This window comes from Hyperolius riggenbachi, chromosome 9 (assembly GCF_040937935.1).
Source record: "Hyperolius riggenbachi isolate aHypRig1 chromosome 9, aHypRig1.pri, whole genome shotgun sequence".
Taxonomy (NCBI): Eukaryota; Metazoa; Chordata; class Amphibia; order Anura; family Hyperoliidae; genus Hyperolius; species Hyperolius riggenbachi.
Window position 1 is genome coordinate 266226864 of NC_090654.1, and position 15151 is coordinate 266242014.

The 15151-nt window shown below is 44.9% G+C and overlaps 1 protein-coding gene across 8 annotated transcripts in view; it reads right to left on the bottom strand.

Moving 5' to 3' along the window:
- AREL1 (apoptosis resistant E3 ubiquitin protein ligase 1) overlaps nt 1–15151 on the bottom strand; it is a 30524-nt gene that overhangs the window by 14005 nt on the left and 1368 nt on the right. For all 8 annotated transcript variants that reach the window (XR_011024164.1, XR_011024162.1, XR_011024160.1 and 5 more), the window contains exons 2-10: nt 14722–14834; nt 14331–14557; nt 14013–14250; nt 13720–13883; nt 13451–13622; nt 6540–6757; nt 4520–4597; nt 2282–2423; nt 1011–1132 (exon numbers count right to left, since the gene is read on the bottom strand). Coding sequence is in view for 2 of the 8 variants with exons in the window: in XM_068254531.1 (XP_068110632.1) it covers nt 1011–1132; nt 2282–2423; nt 4520–4597; nt 6540–6757; nt 13451–13622; nt 13720–13883; nt 14013–14250; nt 14331–14557; nt 14722–14737 (1377 nt within the window). In the remaining 6 variants the exon portion in view is untranslated. The remainder of the gene's footprint in view (nt 1–1010; nt 1133–2281; nt 2424–4519; nt 4598–6539; nt 6758–13450; nt 13623–13719; nt 13884–14012; nt 14251–14330; nt 14558–14721; nt 14835–15151) is intronic.

Below are 15151 nucleotides of genomic sequence, written 5' to 3' on the forward strand. Positions count from 1 at the left end.
AGATTGCCCCACCTGTGACCGAGGAGAACAGGTGATGCCGCAATGTGAAGTCGTTCAGCAGCAGAAGGTTGAAGTCGTGAGCAAAGCCGAGGTCGGGGCAGGTGGAGATCAACGTGGTCAATTAACAAGCCAAAGGTTGGGATGGGCAGCAATCAGCGAAGTCGATAAACAGGAGCCAAGGTCAAAACAGGCGGCAAACAGGGTAGTCAAGGTCACAAGCCAAGGATCGATATCGTGAACATGAATAGAACTGAGATACGAGCAATGGGATTTGCCTCACTGGCTTAGCCCAAGCTGTCAGAACAAACACAGCCGAGGTGGCCTTAAATAGCTACATCATTTGAAAATGGGCGCCAAGGCCACAATTGCACATGCGCCCTTGCGGAGGCATCCGTTCCACGTGTGCGGACCACTTTCAGCGTGCGCGGCCGTGATGTGTAAGCATGTTTGGCTAGAGCGATCAAGCCATGAGAGTTCCCACACGCACGTAGCCACACCCCGACGGGAACTCAGAAAGTGAGCGTGACAATTGTTTATGAATATATGGAATGCAGGCTAATGATCTGCACTGCATAATAACTAACAATTGTAAGAAAAGGAGTGGTGCACAGGACCAGCTAAGGCTTGCCGGAGTGCTCAAAGCCCAAAACGAGACAATGTCCACAGTTCAATGTGCCATCCAGTTAAAAAAATTCCAAAAATGTATTGTAATATTTTAAAAATATACAATACAGACCACCAATGGAGAGAGAGGGTACAGCACGTTCAGACCTTTGAACTCCATTGGTGGTCTGTATCATGTGTATTTTTAATATATTACAATACATTTTTGGCAATTTTTTAACTGGATGTGCCCAGCCCCTTTCTCTAATATTGAACCATGATCTGCACTGCATGGTTGGCTTTGTCAAGACTGACTGTCTGAGACCGGCTCATACCATAAAAGAGTAACCAAATGCAATATGACACACAAGAGATCGCAGGCGCTGACAAACTAATGCGTGACTCACACTCTCCAGCAGGGAGTGCCGGCTCACTCTGAGGGTGATCTTACTGCGAAGCTTCTTGCCGTGAATCTTTCTCAGCTCTTTCCGGAAGAAGGAGACCTTGTCCCGGAAGGTCTCAGAGCCGCCTGGAAGAGAAAGACAATGACAGCAGTTTAGGGGACTAGTAGATTTGCCGATTACATCTTCTCCACTACCAGATCAAACTCCTCATACTACACAACAGTATGTCAGTACAGAACAGGAAAAAAGGGTGTAGGAGCTCTTGTGGGAATAAAGGGCACCGCCATAGGATCCCAATATAAAAGCCGTGATTGCGTCAAAGAATGGAAATTTGGGTGCCCGATAAAATTGCGGCTTTGCTAAATGGGTGATAGGTTAAGGTTGGGGGGGGGTTAGGGTTAGGCATCGGTAGAGACAGGGTTTTATGTGAGTAGGGTTAGGTTAAGACATAATTCTGAGATTACCGATTTTTTACTAAGTAGTAGTAATTTTACCAATATTCTACTAGTGGCAATCCCCCGTGCCCTTTTTACCAGGCACCTTTTTTTCATGAATGCATGTCAGTAGTAGTAGTAGTATAAAAAGTGCTCGCCAATCCAAAACGAGTCCCTGACGAAATCACCCAGAGCAACACCGAAACCGGTCGGGATTTGGAAACCGGGCAATACTTTTCTGATGCTATTGAGTGTGTACTGTATGTACCCTACACACTTACTAACAACTAATGGGTCCTTGTTGTAGGGGCCCGCGATGTGAATAACGCTTGTATGGTCTTTTAATCATTGTGTGTTTAGAAATAAAGTTGTATTGCTTTCTATAACAATACTGAACACAGATTTTGAATTATGTGGCGGTTACAGATCTGTTATGTGTATAAGCACTGGGAGACTACAGGCAGACCACCACTGGGTTGATGTTCAGATATTAGCGCTAAGGATTCTATACTACACAACAGTACCCCACCCAGTTCATAACATTCTCCCGATACTATATAATACCCATAATATACCCTTGATACCACATAATACATCCCCAATACCACATAATACCCATGCTATAACCCCAATACAACATATTACCCATAAAGTAGCCCCCATACCACATCCTACCCATAACATACACCCAAATACCACAAAATACCCAAAATATACCCCATACCACATCCTACCCATAACATACAATCCTACCCATAACATAAACCCCATACCACTTCCTGCCCATAAAATACCCCCCAATACTTCCTCCGCGATTCCTCACAAACAGAAGAAGCTCACCGATATTTAAATGTAGAAAGCGAGTGAATGTAGCGGCCATGACATTACGATCCTTGCAGCTGATTTCTATCGGAGGCTGTAGTCCATCGTCCACTTGAAGAGACAGCAACCCATGGAGAGGATCCGGGGGAAGGTATAGGAACTGACAGGAAACCAGACAAACACTGACTGTGTGATCACACAAATAAAATATACCATGTTCTCTTCCGGCCCTAGCTTCATATCCTCTGCTGACACTGCGCCTTGTCATCTCATGATCTCTGCTCCCCGTCCTCTCCCGGAACCACGTCCCCTACCGATCCTGCTCCCCGTCCTCTCCCGGAACTACGTCCCCTACCGATCCTGCTCCCCGTCCTCTCCCGGAACTACGTCCCCTACCGATCCTGCTCCCCGTCCTCTCTCGGAACTACGTCCCCTACCGATCCTGCTCCCCGTCCTCTCCCGGAACTACGTCCCCTACCGATCCTGCTCCCTGTCCTCTCCCAGAACTACGTCCCCTCCTCTCCCGGAACTACGTCCCCTACCGATCCTGCTCTCCGTCCTCTCCCGGAACTACGTCCCCTACCGATCCTGCTCCCAGTCCTCTCCCGGAACTACGTCCCCTACCGATCTTGCTCCCTGTCCTCTCCCGGAACTACGACCCCTACCGATCTTGCTCCCCGTCCTCTCCCGGAACTACGTCCCCTACCGATCCTGCTCCCCGTCCTATCCCGGCACTACGTCCCCCACCGATCCTGCTCCCCGTCCTCTCCCGGAACTACGTCTCCTACCGATCCTGCTCCCCGTCCTCTCCCGGAACTACGTCCCCTACCGATCCTGCTCCCCGTCCTCTCCCGGAACTACGTCTCCTACCGATCCTGCTCCCCGTCCTTTCCCGGAACTACGTCCCCTACCGATCCTGCTCCCCGTCCTCTCCCGGAACTACGTCCCCTACCGATCTTGCTCCCTGTCCTCTCCCGAAACTAGGTCCCCTACCGATCCTGCTCCCCGTCCTCTCCCGGAACTACGTCCCCTACCGATCCTGCTCCCCGTCCTCTTCCGGAACTACGTCCCCTACCGATCCTGCTCCCCGTCCTCTCCCGGAACTACGTCCCCTACCGATCCTGCTCCCCGTCCTCTTCCGGAAATACGTCCCCTACCGATCCTGCTCCATGTCCTCTCCCAGTACCAGGTCCCCTCCTAGTACCACATCCTCTCCCAGTACCAGGTCCTCTCCTGACCCTGCTCCACGCATACATGCAAAAAGAGCGCCAGGAAATTTGGACGCAGGGTGAAGAAAAAAAAAGGCTCACCCTGTTATAGAAAATTTCCTAGCGGGGCCAATTGATATTACCTTTCCAAGCCACTATGGACTCAGGTGAAAGATGCAATTTGGCTGCCAGTAGCTGGCGCTGAATTGCACTGTATTTTTCGTAATTTGGGCACCGTCTTATGCCAGAGTCTAAATTATCTTCTGAGCGCCGCTAAAACCATAATTCACATAACAGCCTATGGTGGTGCCCAGATGTCTGGCACCCTTTCTCTTAAATCGCTGCTCCACATCCTTTCCCGACCACTGCTTATTCTCATCTCTCGGCCACTGTTTCTCTTCCTCTCCCGGTACCACATCCTCTCCTGGACCCTGCTTTACATCCTCTCCTGACTCCTGCTCCATGTCCTCTCCCGATACCCCTCATTATCATCTCTTGGCCACTGTTCCTCTTCCTCTCCCGGTACCACATCCTCTCCCGGGCCCTGCTTCACATCCGCTCCTGGCTCCTGCTCCATGTCCTCTCCAGCCCTTGTTTTTGTCATCCCCTGAACCTTCTCCTTTGTCAAAACCCAACTTGTTCTCCAGGTTATCTTCTGACACAAACTTCATGGCATCTTTAGACCCCTGGTCTACCACCACTTCCTGATGCCTGAAAGTGTCATCACCAAGTTGCTATTATGCAATCTATGTGGCTTCATTAGAAGGGCTACAATGATCTCGCAATACCACAAATGGCAAAAGAGTGGGCAGCAAAGTGGATGGATACAGTATATGAAAGGTTACAAAGGGAGAGCTGGATACAGGGGAAGGTGGCTGGGGAGGGGAAACAAATGGTAAGGTTCTACATGAGGGGGGAGTATAGAAGAAAGTCAGGGTAGGGGGGGGGGGCATAGGGGAAAGAGACAGGGAGGGGGACACAGGGAAAGGTGGCAGATAGAAGAAGGACACACAATGAACCAATGAACACAGGAGCATCTCTCACCTACCTTTGTACCGGGACACACTCTGAAAGTGAAGAGCCGCCAGGGAATGATGCGTAGATAGAATTCCTTCACTGACAATTGCTGCAATGTAAACAACAGAGAATGGCGATGAGTTGTAGTATTTCCCAACATCGAGAGGAAGAAGGGATGAGAACCTGTCTCCATCCCAGCCACTAAGTGCACAGCAAGAGATGAGTGTGACGCTCACGCGGTTCCCAAGAAAACCATTTGTGTGCCATTTACGTCACAAATGCAAATTTCATTGCAAGCAAAAGTGACATTTTTTTCAATCAACTTTTTTTTCCCCCCTATTTCCTGGCTCTGCTAGCAAGTACTGGCAGTTTTTCTAATTACATAGTCTCTCTCACTTAAGTGTGAAATCTGTTCCTAAGCATCCCTGGAAAGTATATGGCTCATCCATCAGATGAAATCAGATATGTGCTTGACAGAACCAATTTAGAGGAGAGAGCGGGGACTGTTGGGCCCCGATCTCGGCAGGGAATCTGACACTTAGCTCTGCTGTCCGAGCTTCAAAGACCTCCAGCTGAGTTCTTCAACTAGAACTGACCTGCTGTAAACCTTAAATGTCTATGATAATCCATAGACTTCTGTATTTGTAATCATTCTGGTATTACAAAGATACCAGGTCCTTCAAATTCACAGAGTGTGTTGGACTTCACCTGACACTGGTCCTGAGAGATTTTCAACCATCTGGATCTTTCGGTACCCGTGCTAGAAAGGGTGAAAGTAAGAACAGTGCTAGGAGTCACCCAGACTCCTTATGTCTAGTATCAGCAGATTCATACAATTATGCCGATTATGAATATGCATTCTGGTTCTTGATGTGACCTATGGGCACGGAGAAAACGGGCAAAACAGGAGTTGGGCCAAAATCTCTCCCTGTCTAACGGGGCACTGCCTTATTCAAATTGCACAAGGCTAGACTTTTACGTGTCATGACCCCCCCCCCATCTACAATGAGGATTAAAACTCCAATGACACAAGGGTCCAAAGTCCTTCATCTGGAATTTTTGTCTAATAACATCTGACAGCCAGCTGGACACTGGCAAAAATCCCTTGGATTAATTCATCCAAAAGGGCCCCTTGGCCTCTATGGCAATCGGCCATCTTGGACTTTCTCTAAAGACTTGCGATTGCCGCATAGACTACCAATAACGGTATTTGAACTGAATTTTAAGGCATTCTGTTTCTCTTTCATATCTACTCTCTTTCTATCAAACCAATCTGTTCTGCCGGACAGGTATATTTATCTGTGGGCTAAAGTATGCTGTGTGTATGTAGTTTTAGAATAAAACTAACGATTTTATCTTCAGTCTTGTGCCTGTTCTGGTCATCTGGTTGTTGCTACAAAGAATCTGCCCTCTGGAGAGTCAGTCATACTACCGCATTGTTTCATTATTTTCTTATAAATTGTTGATTTGCTAGCTAAGTTGTAAATAACCGTTTTCTTCCTTTTAGGAGTAGTTAGCGGGAGTTTTTTCCTCCCTGAACAAGAGAGAGAGTGGTGGCAGTGAAATTACCCGATTTCCAGCGCAAAATTGATTATTTTTATTTTAGCGATTGTACATGTATGGGCACCTCCAACCAATCTTAACCATTTACCACGCACACAGTGAATTTGCCTCCAGAAGTCTCTAGTGCACGAGATCTGCATGGCAACAGTGGCCTAGTAATACTGGATTGGTGAGCGATTGTCACATTACATATTGTCGACAGCGTGGCGACCAAGCTTTATTGTCAGTCTGCTCACAGTACTTCCTGCTAATGCTAAAGGGAGTAGATTAGACGGGATTGGCACGCTCTGTCACATTACTACCGTCTTCTGACGATCCAGCAACCGGTCTTTTAACGTCTTGTAGACGGGATTGTCACAATAGGCACCTGAGATCCGTTTGGTTCCCACCTACACTGAGTTTATAGATAGAGGTGGCTCCACCCATACAGTGCACAGGAGGTCCTGTCTCCACCCACACATCGCAGAAACAGAAAGAAAAAGACTCACCTTGGGGGAGATATAGAAATAGACTTTCTTTGGCTTCCTCATCCTCTCCAGGGAGTTGCTGGTGAAGGGTCCGGTGCTGTCCTCCCTCTGGTTGGGGGATGATGGTACATGTAGTGCAGAAATGTTGGCTGGGCTGGAGGGGGGGTAAAGATAGCCCTCAAAGAAGACTCCGACTCCAGAGCGTGACACGTTGTCCTCCACAGCTCCCTTCTCCTCATCTGCAGGATGAAGCCAACAAAAGGTCTTATGTCAAGCTGGTAGGTTTCCATTGCTCACTGTGGCCTTATTCGCTTCCTCCGGTGACATCAGGAAGTTAGCGAAAATACCACCAGTGGGCAGTGGCGGCTCTAGTTTAGACTTCTGGCATACATGGATGTACATCGCCCGTCATTTTGGCGCAGGGTAAGCTGAATGATGGTTCACCCTGTGGCCACATAAATTACAGGTGGGCGTTAAAGAGGAACTTCAGCCTAAACAAACATACTGTGATTAAGTTACATTGGTTATGTTACTTAAAATAGATAGGTAATATAATCTCTTACCCACCCTGTTTTACAAGAACAGGCACATGTTTGGTGTTTCATGGGGGCAGCCATCTTTTTGGTTGAAAGGGGTTGACAGGGAGCATGAGATATAGTACCAACTGTCCTGTGTCCTGATCACCCCTACCAGCTGCGCGCGCTAGGCTTAAAATCTCAAATGAAAAAAAAATTGTGCCAAATCAGCAGAAGGAGAACAACATCAGAAATCCCATCATGCTTTGCACAGCATCAGGGGAAAAATGCCCTGGCAGTTTTCTTTTGTGCAGCTAAAAATGAGACTTGGATAAGAAAAACAAAGTTCTGATGCTGTGAAACTGTTAAAGAAACACCAAGCCTTCTTAATGCTGCCGAGTACATTTTTAGTCTAGAGGTTCACTTTAATTACTATTTTCCCTCGGAGTTGTAGCAACTCAGGAGTAAGAAGTAATACGGGGTCTGGCCAATGCTGGAGCCCCTAATTACTCCTGCTCCTTGTGTAATATAAGGAGTTAGCGCACGCGCCAAAATTACCTGCTTTGGGATTCTTGGGGGCTTGAAGGAGGCACAATGGCTAAATGGGGGGGGGGGGGCACGTGACATGGAATAAATATCCCCAGCAATTATCTATTACAGTATGCAAAGTCTATGTAGTCATCAGATATTACACAAAACGTTAAACTTTTTTTATTTCAATGAAAAACGTGTTATGCTTCCAATTTCATTTCCATGTAAATTAGATAACTTGGCATTTGTAATTAGTGTCATATAGCCTCAAATGACAAATGCAGCAACCAAGTGGCCTCAAATGACAAAGACAGCAATCATGTGGCCTCAAGTGACAAAGACAGCAATTATGTGACCTTAAAATTATGAAGGCAGAAATCATGAGCTCCCAAATGACAAAGGCAGCAATCATGTGGCCTCAAATGACCAATGCATCAGCCATGTGGTCCTTAAATGTAAAGCACATACAAATAAGAAGTACATTTGATTTCTCCCAGAGTAAAATGTGCCATAAATTACTTTTCTCCTTTGTTGCTGTCACTTACAGTAGGTAGTAGAATCCTGACATTACCGACAGATTTTGGGCTACTCCATCTCTCCATAGGGGGTTCTCAGCATGGTCTTTATTCTTTATAGAGACTTTCCCTGAAATTATTAATACAAAGATGCTGGCCAGCCTCCCTGCTCGCTGCACACTATTTTGCCAGTTGGACGGAGCACTTGCCATACACTAAGTGCTTTTAAAAATAAAGAAAACCCCGAGAACCCCCCCTATGAGAAGATGGGCTAGTCCAAAATCTGTCAGTAATGTCAGATTTCTACTACTTACTGTAAGTGACAGCAACATAGGAGAAAAGTAATGTATGGCTCATTTTACTGTAGGAGAAATTTACTTCTTGTTTTAAGATTTTCACGACCGTTCCTCTTTAACCACTTAATTCTACCTGGACGAAACATTCTCGTCCAGATAAGCTGCACGCACTCCGCTGGCCGTGCGCGCTCCCGCCACTAGCCCAGCGATCAATGAATGGGATTATAGAACCCATTCATTGATCAAAGTCCCTCGCAGAAAAACGACAGCCTCTTATCAGAGGCTTCGGTCTTTCTGAGTAAAGAAAAAAAAAAAAAAGCTTCCCGTCATCATTCTTGTTCCTGGAAGCAAAATCGATCGCTCCCAAGACTTTTTGACTGTGGCCATCTTGTGGCCAAATAGTAAAACTACACCCACATTCATTTTTTTTATTATTATTATTTTTATTATTTTACATTTAAAATTAGCTGTTTACCTCCCACACCAAAAAGTACCCAAATAAATTTTTTTTTATTTATTTTTAAAAAAAATAAAATTGAAAAATGTACAATAAAAAAACAAAAAATTTTTTTGATTACAAATTCCAATAAAAAAAATAAAAAATAAATAAAAAAAGTTACGTAAAAGTCTGAACTTTTTAACCACTTCTCAACTGAGGGGTTTTACCCCCTGACCACCAGAGCAATTTTCACCTTTCAGCGCTCCTTCCATTCATTCGTCTATAACTTTATTATTACTTATCGCAATGAAATGAACTATATCTTGTTTTTTTCGCCACCAATTAGGCTTTCTTTAGGTGGGACATTATGCCAAGAATTATTTTATTCTAAATGTGTTTTAATGGGAAAATAGGAAAAAAACGTGGGAAAAAAATTATTGTTTTTCAGTTTTTGGCCTTTATAGTTTTTAAATAATGCATGCTACTGTAATCAAAACCCATGAAATGTATTTGCCCTTTTGTCCTGGTTATAAAACCATTTAAATTATGTCCCTATCACAATGTTTGGCGCCAATATTTTAATTGGAAATAAAGGTGCATTTTTTTCAGTTTTGCGTCCATCCCTAATTACAAGCCCATAGTTTATAAAGTAACAGTGTTATACCCTCTTGACATAAATATTTAAAAAGTTCAGTCCCTAAGGTAACTATTTATGTATTTTTTTTTTTAATCGTAATTTTTTTTTTTTAAATTACAAGAAAAAAAAATTTGGGCAGTGTGGGAGGTAAAGGGTTAATTTTGTGTGTTAAACTAATTTATTTCTATGTGAAAAATGCTTTGGATGTAGTTTTACTATTTGGCCACAAGATGGCCACAGTAACATTTTGTTTATGCGACCTGCAAGCGTCCAGAAGGACGCTTGCAGGAAGTAGAAAGAGGCTGAGAACTTTTTTTTTTCCCACAATGGTCGCGCTGCTCAGCCGAGCGGCAGCTGATCATTGCGGGGCTGAGATCAACGAACGGGAATGGATTTTCCCGTTCATTGATCTCCGGGCGAGCGGGCGGCGGCGTGTTTACTAGCGGCGGGCGGCGTGTTTACGAGCGGGAGCGCGGGCAGCGGCGGGGGGGCGCGGAAAGTACGTATTTCTCCGTCCCTGGGGGTTAAAGGATGGAAAAAGGGACGGAGAAATACGTACGCGCGGGGGTAAAGTGGTTAAATATGCATGTCAAAGGAGTATATTAATATATTTTTTTAAACTATAGGCCTGTAAATAGTGATGGACGCATATTGAAAAAAATGCACCTAAATTTCCAAATAAAATATCGGCGCCATTCATTGTGATAGGGACATAATTTAAATGGTGTAATAAATGACAAATGGGCAAATAAAATGCATGGGTTTTACCCTCAACTGTATAAAGGGGAACTGAAGAGAAAGGTATATGGAGGCTGCCATGTTTATTTCCTTTTAATCAATACCATACAATTTTAATCAATCTGCCATACATGGCAGATGAAATTCAATGTTAGCAAATGTAAAGTCATGCATTTTGGTCGTACCAATGGTCTGGCACCATACAAAATAAATGGGATACAGTTGGGGACATCAAACTTGGAGAAGGACTTAGGAGTACTCATTGACAACAAGTTAAATAATCGTACTCAATGCCAAGCCGCTGCAGCTAAAGCAAACAAAATTTTGGGATGCATTAATAGGGAAATAAAAACTCGAGATGCTAGCATAATATTGCCCCTGTTTAACTCTCTAGTAAGGCCACATCTGGAATATGGAATTCAGTTCTGGGCACCACATTACAAAAAAAATATTGCAGTTTTAGAGCAGGTGCAGAGATGAGCTACAAAATTGATACGTGGGATGAAAGGTCTCGCTTACCAAGAAAGGTTAGATAAACTGGGTTTATTTAGTCTAGAGAAAAGACGCCTTAGAGGAGATCTATTTAACATGTATAAATACATCAGAGGGCAATATAATAGCTTGGCGGATGAGCTTTTTGTCCCTAGGCCTTCTCAAAGGACTAGAGGACATAATCTGCGCATGGAGGAAAAACGTTTTAGCCATTTATTTAGGAAAGGGTTCTTTACAGTAAGAGTGATTAAGATGTGGAATGCATTGCCACAGGAAGTCGTTATGGCAAACTCTATACCTGCATTTAAAGGGGGCTTAGATGCTTTCCTTGCGTTGAAAGACATCCATGGCTACAATTACTAGGTTATGCCTAATGATGTTGATCCAGGGATTTTATCTGATTGCCATCTGGAGTCGGGAAGGAATTTTTCCCTTTTGGGGCTAATTGGACCATGTCTTGTGGGGTTTTTTTTCGCCTTCCTCTGGATCAACAGGGATATGTGAGGAAGCAGGCTGGAGTTGTACTTTGTACTGGTTGAACTCGATGGACGTATGTCTTTTTTCAACCAAAATAACTATGTAACCAGTTGCCTGGCAGCCCTGCTGATCCTCTGTCTCTAATACTATTAGCCATAGCCCCTGAACAAGCATGCAACAGATCAGGTGTTTCTGACATTAAAGTCAGATCTGACAAGACTAGCTGCATGCTTGTTTCTGGTGTTATTCAGATACTACTGCAGAGAAATAGACCAGCAGGGCTGCCAGGCAACTGGTATTGATTAAAAGGAAATAAATATGGCAGTCTCCATATACCTCTTTCTTCAGTTCCCCTTTAAGTCCTTCAACAAAAAGAGCAAAGTCAGTTACCCTCTTGTCTGTATAATATGACTTGTTGTGTTATATTTTGTTTCCAGTTTCTCCCCCTTTACTAACAAGTTCTTCTTTTTCAAGCAAATGTTCATATTACTTGAAATCACAGTAACTAAGGTTTACCACCTAAGACCTTTTCTAACTTGAATAACGCAAACATCACCCAGCCTGCAATTAGTTTATATGCATACTCTTATAAGATACCTTCCCTGATGTTATATTGGTCCAGCCAACCAAAACAGGCTTCATGCAAAGTGATTGGTCGGCTCCTAGCCCCTGCTCCAATCACAGCTCCCAACTGGAAGTATCGGCTCCACCCAGCCAGCCCTATTGGGTACGCCTGGCTGGCAATGGAACTGATCTTCTGGTACAGGACTAACGCCTTCATACTTACGACACAGGCATTCTGTAACCTGTTGTTCTTATCTACCGTGCTTGAATAAACTACCTCTGCATTGGAGTGCCGGAGTCCGTTATCCTTTATTTCAGATTGCCTTCATACTTATGTTATTCAAAAAGTTCTTGATGTTTTCTCAGTTATACTCTCTTACTCAACTTTACTACACATTTGTTAAATACAATCGTTATTAACAGATTATATGTCAATGTATACAATGCATTGTAATGCTTTTTTCTATAATCAATAAAAATGTACAGTTCAAAAAAACAAACAAACAAAAAAACACATGGGTTTTAGTTACGGTAGCATGTATTAATTTCAAACTATAATGGCCAAAGACTGAGAAATAATGAATTTGTTTTCATTTCTTTCTTATTATTCCTGTTAAAATTGGATTTAGAATAAAATAATTCATAGCAAAATGTACCACCCAAAGAAAGCCTAACTGGTGGCGGAAAAAACAAGATATAGATCAATTCATTGTGATAAGTAGTGATAAAGTTATTGGCAAATGAATGGGAGGTGAAAGTTGCTCAGATGCTAAAAATGAACAACCCTGTGGGCTGAAGTGGCTAAAGATAAATGCAGTATTCACAGTAAAAGCATATGCCCACTATATAGGTCTGCTTGTTCACTTCTGACTGATCTGGAAAATGGTCCAGGAGAGGGCCAAAACTTGTGTGAACTTGACTAAACACTATTTATCACTTTTTTTCCAATTAATATTATGATTGATATGAAGGACTAAAATTAATTGATAGATCCACAATGCTGGTTTTTAGTCAGTTGTAAAATAACTGATCATATTAGCAATTGCAATATTGAAGTGCTAATTGAATAGCAAGCTTTACCCAACCCAATCATGTACAGTACAGTCACCTGTCTTTAGAAGCACTCAGGAACAATAGTGCTTCAGAGGGCTCACAGAGGGGGGCAGATTAAACAGAGGACATCACTAGAACTAGTATAGAATGGACCAGGAAGGCTCTATAGCAGGGATGTCAAACCGGTCCTTCGAAGCCGAGGTCCTCACACATTTGACACAGTTCAAATGAATTGATGGGTCTGAATCAGGAAAGGCGCGGTCCATCAGGTAGAACACATTCCTCTCTTTCTCAGTCCGACCCAAACACTGGCATGGATCTGGCCCTCCAGGCCTGGAGTTCGACACATGTGCTCTATAGGATCCAGAGCCTTCCCTCTCCATAGGTATTTTTGTCACTACACATTTGCTATAATCAATTAATAAAAACCTGTGAAATACTCATAAATATAAAACATTATTGTACACTTGTTCCAGGTGGGACTCCTCTGGCTGCAAGCTTGTTCCAAGTCAGTAACTAAAGCACTGGGACAAGAAAATAAACCATCTATGCAGAAATGCTACATGACTACAGCATGGATTCAGCAACAGCAGCTTCTATATCTTTCTCTACAACCTGGAGGCCCCTCCCACTATTCACACATACAGCTGCCAGAGCAGCACAGCGTCCCCTCACCGCTCAGGACGATGATATTGAAGTGCCCGTTGCTGATTGGATGAGACTGGTAGCGGAGGGTGGCCTGGAAACACCCAGTCTGGAGCAGAGTAAGCCGCAGGAGGACCCGGTTTTGTTCTCCGCTACACACCGAAGTTTGGCAGCATTCATCCGCCATTCCCACCACGCCAAGCTGAGGAGAGGAAAGAGAATGAGGTTCCGCAGGAAACGCCACAACCCTCAGTGTCTATCACGCCACCCTCAGCATGTATGCGTCCCACAGGGCTTACCTCACTGAGCGATAGTGTGTACCTCTCCAGCTCCTTCTCACAGTCCCCTGCCGGGTTCCTGTACTGATCCAGAGGAGCGATGTGCAGGGTCTGTTGCTCCCCACATGTCAGAACCAACGTGGAGAAGTGGCCAACTATCTGCGTCTTACTTGGATCTACAACACCTACAAGAGGAACGCAGAGACATGAAGGCAACTGCCTCTCCGTGCATCAATCCACCTCACCTCCTCCGAGATACCCACACTAACTATTTATCACATAACAGATTATACACAGATTTCATGGACTCTTGCCTGAATGGAAGTCCTTGTAGTATGGACTGTTGGCCACATTGAGTCCCCCTAGTTTGATAGAGATTTGGTATTTCCCAGACTTTCTGACGGTGAAGGCAGCTTTCAGTACATTTTTCAGGGGGTCCTGCAGAACCTCCAGAGTGACGGGCACTTCCAGGGACAGCTCTGTGTGCGTGATGTAGACATGCAGGGACAGAGGTCCAGTCACTGGGCAAGGGTCACCATTCCTGTAGAAGTACTGCAGAGAGGAAACAGTAATAACAGGAACGGAGCAATACAGAGGCTCCTCCCACACAGACCTGGCATCATTATACTCACATGAACTCGGAAGGTCATTGGGTGCCCCACCTCACAGGGGTCGTCCCAGTCCCAGGACACCTGGCAGGAGCGCGGCTCCAGGAATCGCCCGCATACATAGTTGTAGATGGTACCGTCTGTGCCACGCTCACGCCCCTCATGGTGCCAGAAAGTGAGGACTCGGGAACTGAGCTCAAACAGGAACTTAATGGTAAGAAGGAACACGCACATCAAGCCCGTGACGCTGCCTGCCAAGAGACAAGATAATGAGTCAGGCGATATGGAGGACGCCACAATCAACTGTGAAACACATCGGGGAGATTTACAGCTCATCACATCCCCCCAACCAGAGGGACAACCACATGTCACATTGGTCCACTGACCCTGCCCCAACACACTGCGGAATACCCACCAATAACGTAAAACATGAGTGCGCCAGGTGATGGATGACAGGTGGTTCATAGCATCTTCTCCTCCACATTTCCCTTTCCACGCAGCAGAACCGACCGTCACAGCCAAGGAGTCCTGCAGGGGGAGACAATGGGAATTACACTTCGCAGTAACACCACTGACAGGACACAGAGAGAATACACTGCCCCCCTCCTCCTCTCTTACATCTATATCACGCCTAACTGCCTCCTCCTACCGCTTATATCAACAGCACACTGCTCGCTACTCCTCTCTGACCTCCACACTGCCTCCTCCTACCCCTTATATTTCCTCACACTGCTCCTCTACTTCTCTCTTACCTCCATACCACACCCCACTGCCTCCTCCTACCCCTATATTTCCTCACACTGCCCCTCTACTCCTCTCTTACCTCCATACCACACCCCACTGCC